The sequence below is a fragment of the Stereum hirsutum genome (assembly GCF_000264905.1).
Source record: "Stereum hirsutum FP-91666 SS1 unplaced genomic scaffold STEHIscaffold_16, whole genome shotgun sequence".
NCBI lineage: Eukaryota > Fungi > Basidiomycota > Agaricomycetes > Russulales > Stereaceae > Stereum > Stereum hirsutum.
Genome location: NW_006763146.1, coordinates 862,528 through 881,729, shown reverse-complemented (window position 1 = coordinate 881,729; position 19,202 = coordinate 862,528). Strand labels below are relative to the sequence as shown.

General features: G+C 50.4%; 7 protein-coding genes across 7 annotated transcripts; 4 read left to right on the top strand and 3 right to left on the bottom strand.

Moving 5' to 3' along the window:
- Nucleotides 1-915: 915 nt before the first annotated feature.
- Nucleotides 916-1,794, top strand: STEHIDRAFT_85428 (60S ribosomal protein L44). The gene is made up of 7 exons (XM_007308916.1): nucleotides 916-985; nucleotides 1,042-1,055; nucleotides 1,127-1,157; nucleotides 1,228-1,348; nucleotides 1,417-1,502; nucleotides 1,559-1,607; nucleotides 1,673-1,794. Exons 1-7 carry the CDS (start codon nucleotides 969-971, stop codon nucleotides 1,673-1,675), a joined length of 321 nt encoding a protein of 106 aa, XP_007308978.1. The 5' UTR covers nucleotides 916-968; the 3' UTR covers nucleotides 1,676-1,794.
- Nucleotides 1,795-2,879: 1,085 nt separating this feature from the next.
- STEHIDRAFT_103526 (uncharacterized protein) lies at nucleotides 2,880-4,944 on the bottom strand. The gene is made up of 10 exons (XM_007308915.1): nucleotides 4,588-4,944; nucleotides 4,480-4,508; nucleotides 4,168-4,349; nucleotides 3,978-4,070; nucleotides 3,863-3,909; nucleotides 3,778-3,788; nucleotides 3,606-3,708; nucleotides 3,428-3,534; nucleotides 3,285-3,351; nucleotides 2,880-3,189 (listed from the first exon to the last, which is right to left on the bottom strand). The coding sequence occupies exons 1-10, from the start codon at nucleotides 4,609-4,611 to the stop codon at nucleotides 3,127-3,129; spliced, it is 726 nt and encodes a 241-aa protein (XP_007308977.1). The 5' UTR covers nucleotides 4,612-4,944; the 3' UTR covers nucleotides 2,880-3,126.
- A 511-nt stretch (nucleotides 4,945-5,455) lies between these two features.
- STEHIDRAFT_65717 (WD40 repeat-like protein) lies at nucleotides 5,456-9,713 on the top strand (the record flags this gene model as incomplete). The annotated part of the gene is made up of 12 exons (XM_007308689.1): nucleotides 5,456-5,492; nucleotides 5,628-5,916; nucleotides 6,317-6,402; nucleotides 6,493-6,585; nucleotides 6,711-6,903; nucleotides 7,004-7,145; nucleotides 7,214-7,392; nucleotides 7,462-7,668; nucleotides 7,705-8,504; nucleotides 8,561-8,711; nucleotides 8,782-8,880; nucleotides 8,957-9,713. The coding sequence occupies 12 exons, from the start codon at nucleotides 5,456-5,458 to the stop codon at nucleotides 9,711-9,713; spliced, it is 3,033 nt and encodes a 1,010-aa protein (XP_007308751.1).
- Nucleotides 9,714-10,254: 541 nt separating this feature from the next.
- On the bottom strand, nucleotides 10,255-11,278 carry STEHIDRAFT_171620 (uncharacterized protein). Its single transcript, XM_007308914.1, has 3 exons — nucleotides 11,185-11,278; nucleotides 10,613-11,120; nucleotides 10,255-10,497 (listed from the first exon to the last, which is right to left on the bottom strand). Exons 1-3 carry the CDS (start codon nucleotides 11,263-11,265, stop codon nucleotides 10,349-10,351), a joined length of 738 nt encoding a protein of 245 aa, XP_007308976.1. The 5' UTR covers nucleotides 11,266-11,278; the 3' UTR covers nucleotides 10,255-10,348.
- Nucleotides 11,279-11,580: 302 nt separating this feature from the next.
- Nucleotides 11,581-12,964, top strand: STEHIDRAFT_161373 (uncharacterized protein; the record flags this gene model as incomplete). Its single annotated transcript, XM_007308913.1, has 4 exons — nucleotides 11,581-11,605; nucleotides 11,664-11,945; nucleotides 12,016-12,096; nucleotides 12,165-12,964. The coding sequence occupies 4 exons, from the start codon at nucleotides 11,581-11,583 to the stop codon at nucleotides 12,962-12,964; spliced, it is 1,188 nt and encodes a 395-aa protein (XP_007308975.1).
- A 1,213-nt stretch (nucleotides 12,965-14,177) lies between these two features.
- STEHIDRAFT_103521 (MFS general substrate transporter) lies at nucleotides 14,178-17,169 on the top strand (the record flags this gene model as incomplete). The annotated part of the gene is made up of 18 exons (XM_007308912.1): nucleotides 14,178-14,618; nucleotides 14,693-14,828; nucleotides 14,896-14,972; nucleotides 15,029-15,071; nucleotides 15,126-15,195; nucleotides 15,264-15,278; nucleotides 15,362-15,393; nucleotides 15,453-15,588; nucleotides 15,651-15,668; nucleotides 15,750-15,892; nucleotides 15,958-15,983; nucleotides 16,037-16,122; nucleotides 16,195-16,263; nucleotides 16,340-16,535; nucleotides 16,593-16,708; nucleotides 16,773-16,834; nucleotides 16,903-17,033; nucleotides 17,098-17,169. The coding sequence occupies 18 exons, from the start codon at nucleotides 14,178-14,180 to the stop codon at nucleotides 17,167-17,169; spliced, it is 1,869 nt and encodes a 622-aa protein (XP_007308974.1).
- STEHIDRAFT_85415 (proliferating cell nuclear antigen) lies at nucleotides 17,141-19,004 on the bottom strand. The gene is made up of 6 exons (XM_007308911.1): nucleotides 18,913-19,004; nucleotides 18,769-18,821; nucleotides 18,428-18,641; nucleotides 17,787-18,352; nucleotides 17,523-17,708; nucleotides 17,141-17,453 (listed from the first exon to the last, which is right to left on the bottom strand). The coding sequence occupies exons 1-6, from the start codon at nucleotides 18,962-18,964 to the stop codon at nucleotides 17,388-17,390; spliced, it is 1,137 nt and encodes a 378-aa protein (XP_007308973.1). The 5' UTR covers nucleotides 18,965-19,004; the 3' UTR covers nucleotides 17,141-17,387.
- Between the last annotated feature and the right edge of the window lie 198 nt (nucleotides 19,005-19,202).

The following is a 19,202-nucleotide window of genomic DNA, read 5'->3' as shown; positions in this document are numbered from 1 at the left end:
TGTTAAGAATGAGCCGTTCGAAGATGACTTCCATGGTGGCCGGTGACTGAGCAATCCGAAGACGTCCACATTCTCTAATCCCAGATATGGATCGCCCTGTATCGAAAGGCTGGTGTCCAGAGACGCCGTCCATAAGATCTCGTGGTCGAGTGCCGCTTGAACAATCCAGCCTTTCTTGAGGTAAGTCAGCTATAACACTGATGTGGCATTCTGGTGACAACGATATGTTTAAGAAAACGTCCTCTCCGAGAGTAAGCATACTGTGCCATGCGGAATATATAATATTACGACTGCGAATGGAGATGTCTTCAAGGAAGCGCTCTGGACGTTTCTGGGTCGTCACAGTGAGAGATGAAATCGTCGAGGGAATCCCTCTAAGCAAGGTTATAGAGCCATTGCGTCGAGGATCTCAGCTTTGTATTGTGAGGAGCAGGCAAGGTCAGCGTCTGGGATAGGTGAATCCAAAGCATTCACAATGGCAGGATCGGATGACAAACACAATTCACGCTGGACATAGGTATTGACATCGCCTAAGACAAAAACTGCTGTACACAAAGTGTAACGGCGGCCAGAGAAGAAAGTCACTGAGGTCGGGATCAAAGAACGGTTCGGTATGGATTCGAAAGCAAGCCAAGTTGGGCCAGACAGCAAGATCTCCGCAGATAGTGCATTCATGATGTTCGTGAAGCGCGACCCTTTGTAGCTCCGGCAGAGAACAGAAAACCATGAATTTCGCACTAGAAAGTCACGGAAGGTGTAAATCTTTGTTACAGACTACAGTGGTGAAGGAACCTAGGTCTTTGTGGGACTGCAATGAGTGTCGCCCCACGAGTACGGGCTGCGGGAGAGTCCGAAACCTTATTTCAGGGAGCTGTATAGTCATCGTCCTGCCGGAAATTGCCGTAACCAGCCAAGCCGCCACTCGACATCGACCGACCCGACGCCCAAGCCAGCCCGTCCTCATCAAAATGGTCAACATTCCCAAGTACGTCGGGATTTGTTTACTGCAGGGTCGTAATACTGACGAAATGCTGCTCGTAGGACCCGCCGAACATGTAAGTCTTGACCTCGATTTGGGAATGGCTGCAAGAGGGATCTAATGAAATGTGATGCTGGTGGAATGTAGACTGTGCTGGAAAGAAGTGCAAGAAGCACACGTACGTCGTTTCTGAGTCGTACTCTCCCATTGAACTTACAAGCGTTGTGTTGCTCGCGTTGATCCTATAGTGCCCACAAGGTGACGCAGTACAAGAAGGGCAAGGATTCGCTCGCCGCGCAAGGGAAGCGCCGTTACGACCGTAAGCAGTCAGGTTACGGTGGTCAGACTAAGCCTGTCTTCCACAAGAAGGTACGTGATCGCTGCGTTGCTTCACTCGTTAAACCGTTACTTATGCCCAGTGCTTGTGTGGCGAATAGGCTAAGACTACTAAGAAAGTTGTGTTGCGGCTGGAGTGCGTCGACTGCAAGTATAAGATGCAGATGTCGCTCAAGCGCTGCAAGCAGTGCGTAAACCCTCTCTCACCGTGGTCCATCAACTCACACATTCCACGTCATTTAGCTTCGAGCTCGGTGGAGAGAAGAAGACGAAGGGTGCTGCTCTTACTTTCGTGAGTGCTTTCAACTCATACTTATCCTTGTGTGGTCCATTGACCCCCCTTCTCGTCTCGTTCAGTAAACGCTCTCATCGTTCCCTTGCTTTCAGTCGGTCTTCTTCTCCCTACCTTTACTTTGAGTCCATGTATCCTCTTAGCAGCTATGTGATATGCGACACAAAACACACCATGCGCACACCCGATATCTGACTGCACCACGCCCGTCAGCATGTCTTCGCCGATGGACATCGTCTACCACGAAACCTTCTGAGCCAGCGGAAGATCGCCTTTCTTCCTGGTATTGCGTTCATTCGTCTTAGATCTCTCCCGTCCGGTTGGCTACCTCGCGATTTCAATCCGGGGGTGGCGGTGGGCACAGCGCTCCAAGATAGCACAAGGTGCTGATATGTCGAAGACTTCGTGGCGCTCCGAGCCTCCTCCGCCACTGCAACAGCCTAGTCTGCATGAAACACCCCCTCATCTTGCATTCACTCTGTCCGGATTACTTATCGTGCTTACGGTCGTGATATCCTCATTCATCGGTGAGGTAACCTCGGACCATAAGAGTTGCTCACTCTGACTGGCTCTGGGACCTTCGCCTCTACTCGTCAGCGGGTCAAATCCTCAGCCAGAAAAATCTCACCAAGGCGCTCAGCCTCCACTTCGTCTGCGCTCAATTCATACCCCTCCGCCGTTAAGGCAACTTTGTGTCGCCTGTGGCAGTGCCCATTTCCGCCGACTTCGTCGCTCAGCCCTTCCCGCGCGACCCTTCGTTAAGGGTAGCTAACGGATCGCGCTCCTACTCCATCCCAGACTTCAACGCATCTGTTGCCTCGACGAACCCCTTTCTCTTCGTCTTCCCACTTTCGAAATAACATGTAAGAATCATTACACTGAAGCATCCTCGCGCACCGTCACGAAGAACATCGCCATTTCCGGAGAGCTAGGCATGCGGTCTCACGGGGTGTTGAGTCTGGAGAATATGGGGATCGAGGAGGCCTGCAGCCGAAGAAAAGCGTTGTGGGTGTTGAAGGCATGAGTATTCGACGGTCAAGTATCCTGCATATATTTAAGACGACGGGGCAAGGGCAGAACGGTCGTTGATCTCGAATTGTGAGACGGTATTGCAAAGCGGGGTCGACCGAATAAGCCATGATGTGTTTGGTGAGATCAGACTATCTTCAAGGTCGAGCTTCACAAACATCTTGGACGCTCCGATAACATTCGGTTTCCTGCCACGACATTGTGCATTATTGTCTACCACAGTATTGAGGGTCGTCTGTCCGACTTGTATTCGCATCTGGAGCGGTCGTTCAATACCGAGAGTCGTAATACATCACTCAGAATGCCGCTGCACACAGCAGTACTCACGAGATATCCATGTACAGCAATACAGAGAAATAATAGAAAGGAAATTACAATGCAAAAAATGTGATCAAGCTCTAGTATACGGAGAATCGCAGGGAACACACAATAGACAATAGACGTCAAGGCACGTACATGCAAGTTACAGCTCACGAACAGTGTATGGGGACTACTCCAAGAAATCAGCGAAACAGCTCCGGAAGGCCTTGTTTCCGTCCTTTTCGAGCACGTCCTGGAATGTAAAGAGCGGGTCGATCAGCAAGTGAGAGATTGTTGGAATTAAGAACGAGAAATAGAGAATGAGTGGGCAATGAGGAGGGAACGTACACCATGGCAGGGAATCATCCTCTCAAAGTCCCACGCCGCGACCGTCTTACAATCGCGCTTCATCGCTCTACGCCACCATTCATTTTCGTCAGCAAGGCTTAGGGCGATAAGTGAAGGGTGAAGAGTGTAAAAATGATACGCACTCGACATCCACACCCATCCTTTTAGAAAGCGAGCGATGGCCACCCGAGAAGGGCGTCAAGTCCCCAAGGCCGAAAGGTAGGCGGCCGGAGAACCAGGATTTGGAGTACTACGAGGACGAGCACACAGTCAGACAAGGGAGTGAGAAGTTTCGACGGTGAGGGGGGAAAGAGCACGTACCTGTTCGGTAGCCGGCATGTTAAACATGAGATCGGCCTGTATAAGCGTCTTGGATGGTTGATGCAGGAAAGCCATGTCTTTGTTCTTGAAGCCGGAGAAATAACTACCTCGCGAGATGCAACGTGGGTCAATATCCGCCGGTAAGCGTAGTACGATTGAGAGAAATGCGAACCATGATTTGATCTACGATACGAGCAAGCAAAGATGTGAAGTGTGAGCCTGGAGTTGTGATGGACTGGATACTGAAGCGAACCGACCTCATCCTCAAACCCAAATGTTTTCTCCCTGTCATTATCTGCCCACCCTATTCACACCAAACGAAAATATCAGCAAGTCTGTACCTCTTACCTTTCCCTCAAGAGAAGTACGTACAGCCTGCCCAATTCAACTTCTCCTCTTTCTTCTTGTTGACGGCTTCTTCTACAGCGATTAGCTTTGCGTCCGGATATGCTTTCTGGAACTCGCCTGCATTATCACAAAACCACAAAAATCAGTGTCAGTTACTGCTCCTTTCGCTCTCCCTGTGCTGACTCTTTCAACTCCAGTCAGAGCGTGAACGCACCCAAATAAAGATGATGCACCGAATCTGCACCAATAATATATTTCACGGTACCCATCCTCGCGAGGGTCTCTTTGGTGGGTTCATCCAACGGAGTAGAGGCCATGACCCAGACGTCACCGTTGGACAGTTTGACGGCGGTGGAGCGACCACCTATGGGCATTATGCCGAAGCGGGAGAATGGGCTGCGGGCGGGCGGGATGTGTGGGATGTGTGAATGGGGAAGGGAGGTTGATGCGAGGAAGTGGGGTGTGGTCGAAGTGTGCGTGGAGTGTGAGCGATTCGAACAGAAAAAAAACGTAAACTTGAACATACCGAGAAAAGGTCCAAACATTGGGACAAACCTATTCGGCGGTCGGGGACGTGTTTGAGCGGCGCAGTGAGCGACAGTGCGTTCAACGGTGAATTAAGGAAATGACGCACTTCACGAATTATAGTTTCGACCATCGTAACAGAGTGTAGGAGTGTATGGCAAGATAGGATTCAAGAGCACAAGGAGACGTCCAGGAGTCCAGTTATATACGGCCAGAGACAGTAGCTTGCCCGAGACCGAAGACAAATTCACCTGCAAGTGTGGATTCGTGGAAAATGGTTCGACGCGTGCGTGAGGAAAGAAGCTGAGCAAGCAGAGAGAAAATGTCCTTAGAAAGCTATCGGAGGTGGTGGATGAGAGGAGGGAGGGGGCCGCGCCGTAAGGAGGCCTTATGTACCCCGGCTCATGAGGATCCTGATTCTCTCCTGACCTCATCGTTAGCCGGTGGTCGTCAGCGTCAGATCGCGGCCGTGGAACTTCTGAGTATCGGCTATGTTCGCGCCTTATTATGTTCTGAAGCTATACATACGGTAACATTGGAGCTGCAGTTGGACAAGGTTAGACATAAGGACAATGCTATTATTGGCGATCATGGTTGAGAATGCAAAGGTGACAAGGCAGCAGCGATGACGCTCAGCAGAACCATGATGGCGGAATGCCGGGCCGCGCAGGGTTCGCACGAGAAAGTGAACGCAACTTGTTTGCTGTCTTCTTGTGTGGCGACCAACATCTCCAGAAAGGTCTTCTTGGATTTTCGAAGAATAATCTTGCTTCAAAACCTCAACAAATATACTGAAATTAACTTGGCTGCTCGGGAATCTTTTTGACAAGCTCTATAACTGCCCATATCTTCAATTCCGTGCTCCTGTATCTTGGCGCCAACCACAGCCAGTACCCTTGCTCATTTAGGAACTTCACGTCGATTCTGAGCACTTGGCTGTCGTTAGATCAGTCCTCAGACAGTAGCATAAGCTCATCATGAAGTTCACGAAACCAGCTTGGGTATCTCACAAAGGTACGTACTACAACCTGCTGTTCTAACCCTCCCTAAGCTCACCCTATTCTCACCAACTTTTTGCTTCATCACACTCGACACTTACCCCTCACACCCGACTTTCAACCTTTTGCCAAATCCACGAACTCCAACCAGACCCTTCCTCTAAAGGCGACCAAGCCCCCAAACGTCTCTCCATCTTCTCTGTCCACGTCCATCCAGACGGCTCACGCATCGCCACCGGAGGCCTTGACGCCAAAGTCCGAATATGGTCCACGAAACCCATCCTCAATTCTGCCTCGGAATTGTCGAATAGACCACCGAAGAGTCTGTGCACGTTGACGATGCATACGGGCCCGGTTTTGTGTGTGAGATGGGCGCATTCGGGGAGGTGGCTTGCGAGTGGGAGTGACGATGAGATTGTGATGATTTGGGATCTGGATCCGTGAGTGTTGTTCTTTTCGATGTTATAACTTTAACTGCGTGGGCATTGGGACGTCGTGGTGGTGCAGCTATCGTAAAACTGTCGGCGAGTGAAACTTTACGCTTTGTGGCGTAAGGTGTGGCGCCGCGTGTTTTTGGGGCAATATCCGTCTAAACGCCGACAGTCCAGAGGCTGAAGTGAGGTGGTATTTAACAAAACATCATCGTCTCTATTTTCTGCTCTACCAGTTTGAGTCTCTTCCGTGAAATGCATAACATAATATGTCACCCGCTTACGCCACACTCCGGTCACACACCATAATCCAATCCTGTATACGATGACTTGCTATGACTCTCTCCTTACAATGACATGTCTTCTTTTCTTGGCTAATGTACTTTTCCTTTCCTCTCTGACCCCCTAGGTCAGCAAAAGGCAAAGTATGGGGAACCGACGAGGTCAACGTCGAAGGCTGGAAACCTCTCAAACGGCTCCCCGGGCACGAATCGGGTACGTTTACATCCTACATAGTACCTCGTCCAACTTTTCTTACCTACTTACACTAAAAGCGACTTAATTGATTTTTGTTTGTATGGACAGATGTGACGGACGTGGCGTGGTCTCCGAATGATCGATATTTGGCCTCTGTGGGGTTGGATTCGAAAGTGTTGATCTGGTGTGGGTATACGTTGGGTACGTTTTTTTTTTCTCAAGGAAGCACTACACTATCCCCTCCTCCCCACACATCCTCATAACCCCTTCCCTCCTACTATCCGTTTTCCGAGCCATATAGTGACTCTAACACCTCGTCCTCACAGAACGCCTCCAAAAACTCGACCTCCACCAAGGCTTCGTAAAAGGCGTCTGCTGGGACCCTGTCGGCGAGTTCCTCGCTACACAATCGGACGATAAGACCGTTAAGATCTGGAGGACGGAGGATTGGAGCCTCGAAGCGGAGGTGAGGAAGCCGTTTGAGGATTCGCCGGGGAGTACGTTTTTCAGGAGGTTGAGGTGCGTTTTTCCGTTATTCGTCCTGCCAACTTCGCCGTGATGTGTGAATTGCTGTGGGCGATTGAGCTGACTGCGTGTTGCGATGTGACGCGATGAATAGCTGGTCTCCGGACGGCGCACATATCACGGCGAGCAATGCGACGAATAATCAAGGGTTTGTATTTATCGCGGCGGTGATCACTCGTGGAAGTTGGACGTCGGAGATCAGTCTTGTGGGACATGAGAATACTGTTGAAGTTGCCGTGCGTTTTCTGTTTCCTTCCTCCACTACATTATCGCTTAATTAGTGTTTCGCTTACTCGTTGTCTAGTCTTATAACCCACACATCTTCCTCCGTGACCCGTCCCAACCTGTACACACTTCCAATATCTGTTCTGTTGTCGCCCTTGGGGCCGATGATCGGTCGGTATCGGTGTGGCAGACAAAGAGCGCGAGGCCACTGATCGTGGCGAAGGAGGTGTTCGAGAGGCAGATTATGGACCTCGCCTGGTGCATCTCTAGTTTCCATCCTTTCCTCCGTCACCATCCACTGACTTTGTTTCCTTATTATGTCCACAGGTCATGGGACGGTCTCGCACTCTACGCAGTCTCCTCCGACGGAACCCTTGCCGCTTTCTCCTTCGACCCCGATGAACTCGAAGGCCTAGCGCCCCACTCCGTCCAACAACAATACCTCTCCCGCTTCAACTACGCCGCTCCTCCTCTTCCCACAGGATACTCCCACACCAGCACCCCCATGCCCGTGCAATCTCAGACTCCAGCAAGGTCACAGACTCCGGGCATCAGGATGAGCGACGATAGGGAGAGGATGACACCGCCGCCATCGCCCTCGAGGGGCGAGACGCCTGCCTTGGCGCAGCCTCATGCGAATGGATTCGAAGATGTTAATGGAGGAGGCGAGCGAATCAATAAACTCGTGGCGAAGCGGAAGCCGAAGGGTACCAAACGCGTACAGCCGACGTTCATGGGCTCATTGGGTGGAGCGGGATCTTCGAATGCCGCGGCTGTCCCTTCTGCGTCCATAGAGGGTTCGAAGCCAGGCTCTTCCGCGCATGGTTATGGACGCTCTCATGGACAGGGTCAATATGCGAACCAAGGAGGAGCGTTGGTCGGGCCTGGGATGGGGATGGGGATTGGAGCGGGGATGGAGAGTTCACCCTTCGCGCCGGAGTTCTCGAGGAGATTGTCGGATCACGGACAGGGGCAGAGTTATCGATCACATTCCCGGGACGAAGACTATGGGGATTATTCGTTGGCTAGCTTGGGTATGGATCTCGACGTACCCATTTCCTCCTTGGGCCTCAATGATCCGGCTCCCGGCGGGAGTGTGAGTGGAGGGAAACGAAAAGCCGAGTATACTGGGGATGAGAGGCCTGGTAAGGCGAGGACGTTGGGCGGGGATAGGGTTAGGGAGGCGGTCGTTGTGAGGAAGATTAGTGGGTTGGGTGGTCCAGGAACTGGAGCTGCTGCTGGAGGTGTAGGCGCCGGCGCGGTGGTGGGGCAGAAGGTGTTTGAAGTGTTGCCTGTGGTCACGTATTTGAGCGTGAAGGGAGAGGGGATGGGTGACGACGTGTTTGAGGGCAAGAATGCGGAGAGTGGAGGTACGTTCTTTACCCTTTTATTATTTTCTATATGGCTGACGTGGATGACGATTTAGCGGTCTGTGAGGTTGCGTATGTGAGTGGTAAACAGACACAATGGCTGGATTTCCTGCCGTCACCTTCCATCGTCCTTGCTGCGAGCAATACGTTCGCGGCAGTCGCAATGTTGGATGGGTGTCTGAATGTTTACTCGTTGACGGGGCGCAGGTACGTTGCTCTCTATGATCCTAATATTCGTGCGAGCAATGATTTCCTGACAAAAACTTTATGATAATAGGATGATGCCCACACTAACACTGGATTCACCGGCAAATTTCTTGGCTGCTGCGAAGAACGCTCTAATAGCCGTGACATCGAACGGGACGCTTTACTCTTGGTAATTATCTTTCTTCACCCCTCAATGTGACTAGACCCCTTAATGTTGACGTCTTCACCCTCTTACGCTTCCCCAGGAACGTCAAAAAATCCACGGCCCATTTCGCACCCACCTCCGTCCTCCCCATACTCTCCCTCTCGCCCAACGCCTCCACCTCAGGCATTCCATCTCACATGACCTCCCTCTCTGCGCGTCCTAACGGTGCCCCCATCATCCATACCACATCAGGAACGGCATACTCCTACGACTCCTCCCTCCTCACATTCGTCAAGCTTTCTGAGCCATGGTGGTCCCAAGGATCCGACGCCTGGTCCGGTCGCCAACGCACCAGCACCACCGCTTCGGCCCAAACATCCAAGACTGTCACCAACGTTATCACAGGCGTGGAGAGCGTCGTCGCCGAAACCATGAAAACGAGTGGCTCCAACGGCACCGGCGGTGGGAGCGAATTCGGATATGGCGACGGTGCGGCGGGGGTACAAAGACCGGAATGGTGGTCTACGGCGTTGACGCTCGGGCATCTGGAGACGAAGATGCATGCGGGGAAGGTGCTGGAGGGAAGTCCGGCGGAGTTCAAGCAGTTTTTGTTGGTCTATGCGAAGAAGATTTCTGATGAGGGATTTAGGGGTAAGGCGGAGGAGTTGATAAAGGAGTTGTTTGGGCCTGTTTATTGGAGGCCTGGGATGGGAGGTACGAGTGGAGGAAAAGAGGGAGAGGGGTGGAATCCGGTGATGTGCGGGATGCAGAAGAGGGATTTGTTGAGGGATGTGTTGGCGATTTTTGGTGAGTTCTCCGAATGCTCGCTCTCCTCTGGTTTGCGAAAACAGTGCTGAAGAATGATTGGTTAATAGCTCGGAGCAAGACGTTGGCGAAGTTGGCCATGGACTGGCAGGATCTGTTAAGGAAAGCGGCTGCGGCTGGTGATGATTGATCCTGATCTACCTGAGTTTTCATCTTGTTCCACTTCCGTCTTACTGCGGGTCTCATATGTTGTATCTTATTGCTTTTACCTACCGCCATTGATCAACCGATTCTTTCCCCTGCGTGGCATATATGATACGTCGTTGTTTCCTTGTATGCTAGGTCCTTCACACCCACGGAAGCCCGTTGCATGTTTTCTGTGGTTTCTTTACCGTTCTTCTGCCGCGAGATATCATCCAGAAACGGGCCACTCCGAATCATCCTGTGAATAGCACAGCTGGCAGGAGTAGAGCCCCCAGACAACAACTGGACCAAATCAAGTAAAGGCGGCGTACAGGTATGCTTGAGGATTGTCAGACGGAGGCAGGATCTTAAAGCGCGACTTGTATGCGGGTCAAAAACCATGACAATGACAATACAACGGGACAACTTGATATACAGCTCAACATTGGAGGATTAGAAGGCATTGAGGGTATACAGAGATGAAGAACAGAGCGATGACGAAAGCACGACGACGAATGAGGATGGGACGGTGGTAAGAGGGTGACTATGAGCAAGCTTGTACAGCTACATCGTTACTAGTCGGGGCCAAACGTGGTTTCCTCTTCTTGGTTTTGGGCTTGGTCTTGCCTGCTGCGGCGTTGTCCGTCGTGTTGGGTGCCGTGTCTGACCGCGACCGGGGGAGCTTGCGTTTCTCTAGGTAGTAGGGAGCAGACGAAAGAACAAGAGAGAATTGCGTTAGCGTGATGAAGCACACGCCAGAAACCCACCGTCACCACCAGGACCCAAGACGAAAAGGAGAAACACATACTGCTACTGGGTTTGCTCGACTTCACAGCTCTTCTCGACCAAGTCCACTTCTCCATATCCAAGAACCACATAGGCTCGACCCCCGGCGCAATGACCTCCCCGAGTTTTTCTATATCTTTCGTCGGGATGGCCCCCTCGTAATTCGTTCCCACGCTCAACGCGAGGTGGAAGTTGATTTTCCCCTGTTTGACAGGATTTAGGAAGTACTGTCCATCACAGAGGAAGACGATCTTGATACGCGGATCGTCCGGTATCACGCCCGTCTTTTCGTCGAGTAATATGGTGAGAGCCTCTATACACGCCGCATAGTAGTTTGGAGTGATTCCACGCTCATCGCTGACGATGGGATCGAATCCGTGACTTTGGACGAAGCGGAGAGCGCGGTCTTTGTCAAGAATCCAGCCGTAGTGCATGAGTGGTGGAAGGAAAGTTCGCTTTTCGGATGGTTCGGGGACGAGATACTCTGGAATGCCTTCCAGTGGTTGACTTCGAAAAGCTTGAGCACGATCCTAGACATCAAATACGAGAAGTGAGAAAGCAGCTAGACATTGTAGAGATGAAAAGGAAGCTGACCGAGTCGGTATACTTCAAAAGAGGAGGATTAATCTCAGGGAAGAAGAGGGGAGGTTGCTCGGGTGAAGACTCGGCGGACATGACAGACGAGATTGAAAGACTTTGGGGCGATGGAAACGGTGCAATGAGGGAAGACGAAGACAGGTGAAAGGTGTGTTCACTGTTCAACACCACGTTTGGAGCATGTGATCACGGGTCCGGTTTGCCCGTAATTTGCCGATGTGTCGTTCTTTTGTTCCACCACTTAGGGAACAAGGTAGGGACCCAGCACGCTTAATTCATGATGACAAAGGCGGTACGGCATGACTATGACACGCCTCATATATATACTCTTTGTCGATATATCTTGCTGCCCTTATCTGCTGTTGACCGACGCCAGAATATTTCACAAACGCCATGCCGCCCCGTAGAAATAACAGTAGTAAGTGGCAACACTCCTGAGTATGCTCGACAAAGGCACTGATTGAAGGTCATTTCAGACACAAGGCCGAATATAACCCCTCATAACCCATGGAAGCACCCAGTGACCACGCCGTATGCGACGATCATCGCAGAACACAAGACAACGTTCAGAGACGTCGAGATGACGGGAGAGCACGAGCATCTGATCCACAGACCGATTAATACGGTCTTGACTTATCAGGCTTTAACGCAGTCACAGAAGATGTCGGGCACTGGACGCTTCCTCACTATAGGTCCTCAAGGTCCACTTTTTGCTCATGGAAGACCAACCCCTATATCCGCCGCTGGATCGTCGACGAGTACGCTTCGTCTTGCTCTTTCCTCAGTCTCGGCTCCAACTCATTCACACAACTCTTCTATCTTTTTCAGTCGAGTACAACGTGAAGCGTAGGCGCCGCCCACGGGCCGCAACTCGACCAAAGGATGACGATCCAGACTCTAGTTCAAGCAGTTAGTGTTCCTATCTCTTGATAGACTGGGTGCAACTAAATTTTACCCTGCCCTCCGCTTATTTATAGGCGAATCATCGGCCCCAGTCAATGTCCCAAAACTCCGTCCGGGGCAGTACGGGAACAGGTTGCACGAATATGAAGCGTCTTCGGATGAAGAAGATGAGAATGAAGATGAGAATGAAGGTGAGGATGAGCACGACGACGAGGATAAGGACGACGATGAAGAGGATGATGAAGACTATAACGAAGATGACGACGAAGACGATGAAGATACAGAAGACGAGGACGAAGATGATGACGATGAAGATATTTCCGCTCGTGAAGGTGTCTCCTCGAATCCTTCTGCCCCTATAACTCAGCCACCCTCGTCCACCCGCTTCGTCGATTTCAACATCTATGTCAACATCATCAATTCAAATATCCCGGGTGTCCTCGCTTGCGTCGTAGAAGTCAAACCCTTTCCGTTCGACAAGATAGAACAGGGGATGACTCCCATAGAGGCCATTTACCAGGCAATGGACGACATGCTTCCACAGGTCGTCCAGCAGGTCCAGTACGCTTTCCACCAGTACTGCGAGCTCCAGGAGATGCACGCTTTGCTGTTTGTCTCCGCATATTGCAGGTTCTTGAAGTTCAAGCGTAACAAGGTCCCCGACTTACCTCACGTTGATGACATTCCCGAAGACGGTTTTAAATTCGACGAGACTCAGCGTCGTAGGAAGATCAACAAGATTGCAGAACGAGGTGGACGCCACATCGTCTTCCGCCTGTTCAAGGGAAATGACTACGATACGGCCTTCAAAAGGGGAATCACTCGGATCGTTCGCTTCGCGACGAATATCGCCATGCCCCAGCCCCAGCAGTAGGCAACGATGCATGCGGCCGTACGTTTCCACACCTCCTGCTAAACCGGTTATGATGTAAACACTGATCTATCGCGTTCACTCGTACTCACAGAACATCGCGGTCTATCATGTCCACTTATTCGCGCCTTCTCTCTCTCTGGTTTGTATCCTGCAATCGTTGTTCTGTTTGTAAATGTCCATACTTGTATACCACTGCTCGCTATCGTTTCGTTCTCACAAATGCTATCCCAACTGCTATGTTTCTAATATGGTGACTGCAGCGATGGCTGCGAGGCATAGTCGTGCGGTGCTCAACCTCTTACCATGCCTCAAACCAGGAGATGGAGGTTCACGAACGTTGCAAACCCTATACTGATTCACGTAAGATAGTCGAAATATTTCCCCTGGCTTATTTGTCCAGTAAGGATGTTTTTGAAGGTTTTCCGCCGCGAATGTAGATCGTTAGCCATCCCTGTTTCTTACATAATCGAAACGTTCGTTTGCTTGACCGTCGATGATGTTGGGCACAAGATAAATAACTATGCAAGATACACTGAATTGGTCCACATTCCATGCTTGTCGATGACGAAGGTGAATCCTCAGGCTCTGGTTTGCCTCTACTTAGTTGACTGCTGAATGTAAAATATGGAAGATTCATGTATGCTTGCGATATATTCATGTGGCTCAGCTTGGACCTCCACGATTCAGAAACACGGTGCACACTGCACGCCACACGCTACATGAAGACTCAGCCTCCTGCACTCGGACTGTCACCATCGGCCCTACCAATAGCGCAATGTACGCCTTGCAGCTCACGTCCATCGCGTCATTTTCCAGTGTTATCGTCGTACAGTTCTTTGATACGCGTGTCAAACTTCCGATCCGCTCGCTAGATCTCATTTGGGTCGCCTTTCGTGTTGTCCCCCGGGCGGAAACCCACAGATAGCTGGTATCGGGTGCACGATTCGACACTTTTGCTAAGGGTGGCGTTTTTTGCGCTGACTGTCCTAGTGTGAGCCCCTCCCAATCCGATCGTCACGTCAGAGTGGGCTATACAGAGATATAACAGATACTGAATCGACTTGGCCATGACGATACATCGCTCGTCTACGCCTGGTTTGAGACTCCTCACTCGCCCAAGAGTCTTCGATACTATCGAACTAGAGTCTTTGGAAGCTGAACCCTCTTCTGGTCAGAGAAATCACTTGCTGTCTGAATACTTGACTCTAAACCCATGACAATCTCATCCTCGACACCGCCGGGCCACGACACACAACCACTTCTTCGCGATCGCTCCTCAGGATCGCCACAAGGAGACGCAGCTTCACTATTCTCCCTTCTTGACTCAAAGCCAACTTCTTCAGTATCACGAAAATATCGTGATACGGGCTCGCCTGCATCATACGAGTCGACTTCTAGTACCGACTCAACATTACAGACCGACGATCTAGTAGAACCTGATGAGGAAGGTTCGAGGTTTTCAGAGTCGTTGATAAGACTATTCGGAAGGAGGGGAGGGAAGGAGAGAGCTCTAGAGCTGGACGTAGACGCATGCGCGACGAGGAGATCAGTGTTCGACGATGACGTGTTGGCAAAACATTATTGGCCGAAAGAGGATTATGAAGGGTTTGAGAGGTTCGATGTGTCGGCTCGATGGTCAGTGAGGGAGGAGAAGGTTCGTTTAATTCCCTTTTCAAGATTTCCTTGCACCCAGTATCAAGAAATTGACGCTAGGTGGTACCGTCTCAGGCATTGGTAAGGAAGATCGACTGGCATGTGATGCTATGGGCGGGAGTGATGTTTGCTTCGTTGAACATGGATCGAAGTAACCTTATTCAAGCGAATACGGATAACTTTCTGGGCGACTTGGGCCTGACAACAGATGGTGCGTACATTGTGAAAGTTTGTGGTGTAGTCTGACGGGGTTTCCACTCTTCGTGAATATGCAATAGATTATAATTTGGCAAACAGCCTGTTTCGAATAGCATTCTTGCTCTCGGAGCTGCCCTCCCAAATGATAGCAAAGCTTGTGAGTAAATAGATTTACCCACCCTCCGTCGTATAGAGGCTAATACTCGCACCTAGATTGGGCCAGATCGATATGTTCCCATCCAGATATGCCTGTGGAGTAAGTTCAATCGTCATCTAGGTGACCACACGGGACGCTGAAGGGTGCTGTCAGGTCTCGTCACTTGTTTTCAGTTCTTTCTCTCTGGTCGGCAATCGTTTATATGGTGTAGAATACTGATTGGGTACGCAGAATCTTCCTCAGCCATGTAATCATATATGAACAAACAAGGTCTTTTTCTTCGTTTGATAGGTTTATTCAAGGCGGGCGAGTCTTCCTACCACAGCATTCTCCCGCCATAATATTTAAGCGTGCTAATCGGTGTTACACGCAACATGACCGACTTCCAGCTTCATCCCAGAGATGGTCATCTACCTTTCCTGTCAGTCTCCATTTTTGTTCGTAACCTATGCACTCCCCTTTTCTGACCCTGGTGCATAGATTGGTATACGAAGACGGAACTCCCTATCCGACTATCATTCTTCTGGATGTCCTCCAACATCGCCACAATCTTGACGTCCTTCCTCGCGTTCGGAGTTTTGAACATGCGTGGATTCCTGGGGCAGGAGGGATGGAGGTTCGGTGTTCATCATTTTGCTACATGTATTGGCTCTGACAGAACGTATTGAATCGTTGTAGATGGCTATTTCTCGTCGAGTGAGTCCTTGTCATCCATAGATATCCTGGACGTCTTTATTCACTGGCAGACTGCTGATTACGACTTTCCCTTCCTTCTAGAGGCCTACTCACATTCACTGTCGGGGTGGCAACATTCTTCATGATGCCTCCAGGACCTGTGCAAACTAAGGCGTGGTTTCGCCCCGAGGGTTGGTTCACTCATCGAGAGGAAGTTATTTGTGTGACTCGGATCTTACGAGATGGTGAGGAATCTTGATGTCTGGTCCACGTAGGATGCTTGCTCAAATTGTCTTGCTTTCCTTGATAGACCCTACAAAGGCGAGTCCATACTATGTGATAGTGAAACATTGTATGGACTAACACAACATATGTGGTTTTGGCCATAGGGTGACATGCATAATCGAGAAGGATTAACTCTGAAAAGGCTGTGGAAAGCGTGTTGTGACTATGATCTTTGGCCTCTATATATCATGTATGTCCATCACATTCCTGTTTACTTACTTCGTCGAGGCCTTTTTTCCACTGACCATGAATGTAAACCCAGAGGCTTTGCGTTTGGTATTCCTGTTGGCCCACCGACGTCGTACCTCACTCTCTCGCTCCGCAACCTCGGGTATGTTCCCTCCACCTTCTACCCGCCAGGACAGAACCTATATCGGCATCAAATTCATGAATTGTCGTCTCCGCAGATTCGACACATTCACGAGCAATCTCCTCACTATTCCATCCGTGACCATAGGCCTCGTAACAGCAATCACCATCGTCACCATCTCCGAGAAAGTCAACGATCGCTCCATAGTCGCTATGGCCATGGACCTCTGGGTCCTACCGTTCCTCGTAGCGCTGTATTGGCTGCCAGAGGGTGTCAATCCTTGGATGACTTACGTACGTCTCCCTGTTCATCTCCTCGTGAAAACACTGACATGGAGTGCCATTGTCCAGCTTCTGATGACGGGTATGCTATCATATCCGTACGTGCACCCGATACAAGTGGCGTGGTGCTCGAGAAACTCGGGGGCTGTAGCGAGTAGAACTGTTAACGCATCCCTGTACAACATGTGCGTTTTTCCCTCCCGTTTCTTCGTCAGGTTCCTAACTCTGATATCCCGGCATATCGCATAGGATGGTCCAACTGAGCGCCGTGTTTTCCTCCTATATATACCGCGCCGATGACGCGCCACAATGTTTGTCTCCTTACTGTTCACATCTTCCCCATAGGCGATGGTGAGATGCTCATTGATGTGTAAAACAGATCATCGAGGCAACTATACCCTAATCGTGATCTGCTGCCTCAACCTCTTCGTTTTATACCCCGGAACCAAACTGTACTATACATGGCGGAATCGACAGAAGGCGAAGGTGTGGGATCGGATGACGCCTGAGGTACGTTTCACTGCGTTGGACGCGTATTCAAGCATCGAGTCTTATTTATCCTTTGGATGCGTAGGAACACTCGGCGTATCTGCAGATTACGGAGGATGTGGGGAATAGGCGGTTGGACTTCAGGTTTGCACACTAGACCCGAACGATGGAGCTCGATAGAGACTTTTGTCTATGACTTCGTAATGACATAAAACCCCGGCCATAGGATTCAGGAGGTGAAAATGGAACACAGATGTGGAAAATGGATATACATAGACATTGCGAGATTCGAGTACGTAGAGAGCGCAACAGGTGCAGAGAGAAATCAGGGATAGCATGGTGATGAGATTCTTCTTTTGAGGGAGAGAAGCGGAACTAGTCGTCTCCGATCTTGGGAGCAAGGTAGTACCGAACGTGACCTTGGCCGAAGAGGTACTCAACCTAAAAATGCCGAAGAAATTGTATATTAGTTTGCGAGAGTTCATGGTTATCGAGTATTGGAAAACGCACGAGAAGAGGTACGTCGCTCTTGAGCATGAGCCTGACTTGAGGAGCCAGCGCTGCACTCTTGGAGAAGTTGACGAGGTATTTAAGAGAAAAGGTGAGCGTGACGTGTTGCGACATCTCGATGAAAACACCCTTGACGGCGCCGTCCTCAGCTTCTGACTTCTTGGACTTCTTCTTGGGCTTGCCATTCTGGAGGAGAGTAGATATTGCGTCAGCATCGTGGTCATCATGTGGGATGAGGAAGGTGGAAAATGAAACGATACTCACGGCAGCGGGAGCCTTCTTTTTCTTCTTCGGCTTCTCTGAGTCACTCACCTCCTCCTCGCCCTCCTCGTCCGATTTCGCCTTGAACTCACCGTCCTCATTTTCTTCATCTGCGTTTGCCATTTCTTCATCACCGTCATCATCTCTCTCCTTCTTGACCTTCTTCTTCTCAGCCTTCTCCTTCTTCACCCTGCTCTTCCTCTTTTTGCTGCCTTCCTCATCACTTCCTTGATCCTCCTCTTCCTCCTCTTCGTCATCGTCATCCTTAGCGTTCGCCCCTTCACCGTCCTCATCCTCTTTGCCCAAATTTTCCCACTTCGTCCTTGCTTCATCGGTGTGTTTCATAAGAATCGAGCCATTGGCGCTCTCCCCGTCTGCCATGAACCTGACACCTTCCTTTGAAACTTCGATGCGGACGGATTCGCCGAGTTGGGAGAGATCTCGGACGATGCGGGAAAATTCGGCGGAGTACATGGTAACGGAGGCGTCATATTCAGTGTCAGGAATGCCGAGGGTGTCAGAGTCGATGTCCATAAGCTTCATGTCGTATTCCGCCATACGTTCATCATCTATTCAAGCCCAATGGAAAGTGTCATTTGATGAGTACTCAGGTAATTCACTATGCCTCGAATGGGAAAACTCACTTCTTGCCTCGTAAGTCAAACTCAAGATGTCACCGTCATCGCTCGCCTTCAGCGTACATGTATCATCATCCTTTGCACACTTCAAAACCTTTGTCAAGCTGCTGAGGTTGACGCCGAGCGGGAGAGGACGATCGCAGCGATAGCGTGTGAATCCAGTCGCGTCGAGCTTGGCGGAGCAGAGTGCGACGTGAGAGTTGTCCATAGCTTGAAGACTCTGATTACAATGACAGAAGTTGCATGAGAGAAGATGTGGACCGTTCAATAAGTGTGTTGTGGGGATATGCCACGGGCGTCGGTCAGACAAAGAGGACATGTGAAGTAGCGAACTGATGTATACTTACGATGCCTTCCTCGGTACACTCAAAGTTCGCATCTTGTACAAGTTCTTTGATGGCTACATACGCGCAAAACGCGGTGAATACCAAGCAAAGTTTACCGACACGCGCCCGACTTGACGCGTATTTCCGTCAAAATTGGACACATACCATCGAGAAGACGCTTCAAAGTAGAAGCTTGGTCGAGTCTTGCTTCAAGCATTATAGAGTCTTTTTGGATGATCTGAAAGATCGAGGAAGGGAAGGAGCGGGCGAGAGGAGATGGATGAGCGGAGAAAGGAGAAGAGACGCGTCGGGCGCTTTCAACGTTGTCACGGCTATCTTTATGCGACGCGGTCGTCACAGTGTCACACCGCGTTTGGGTGGCACCGCATGAGTTTGGCATGAGTGGCTCCTCTTCGTTTTGCCTTCCCGTCTCAAAGTCCATCTTAAATATAGTC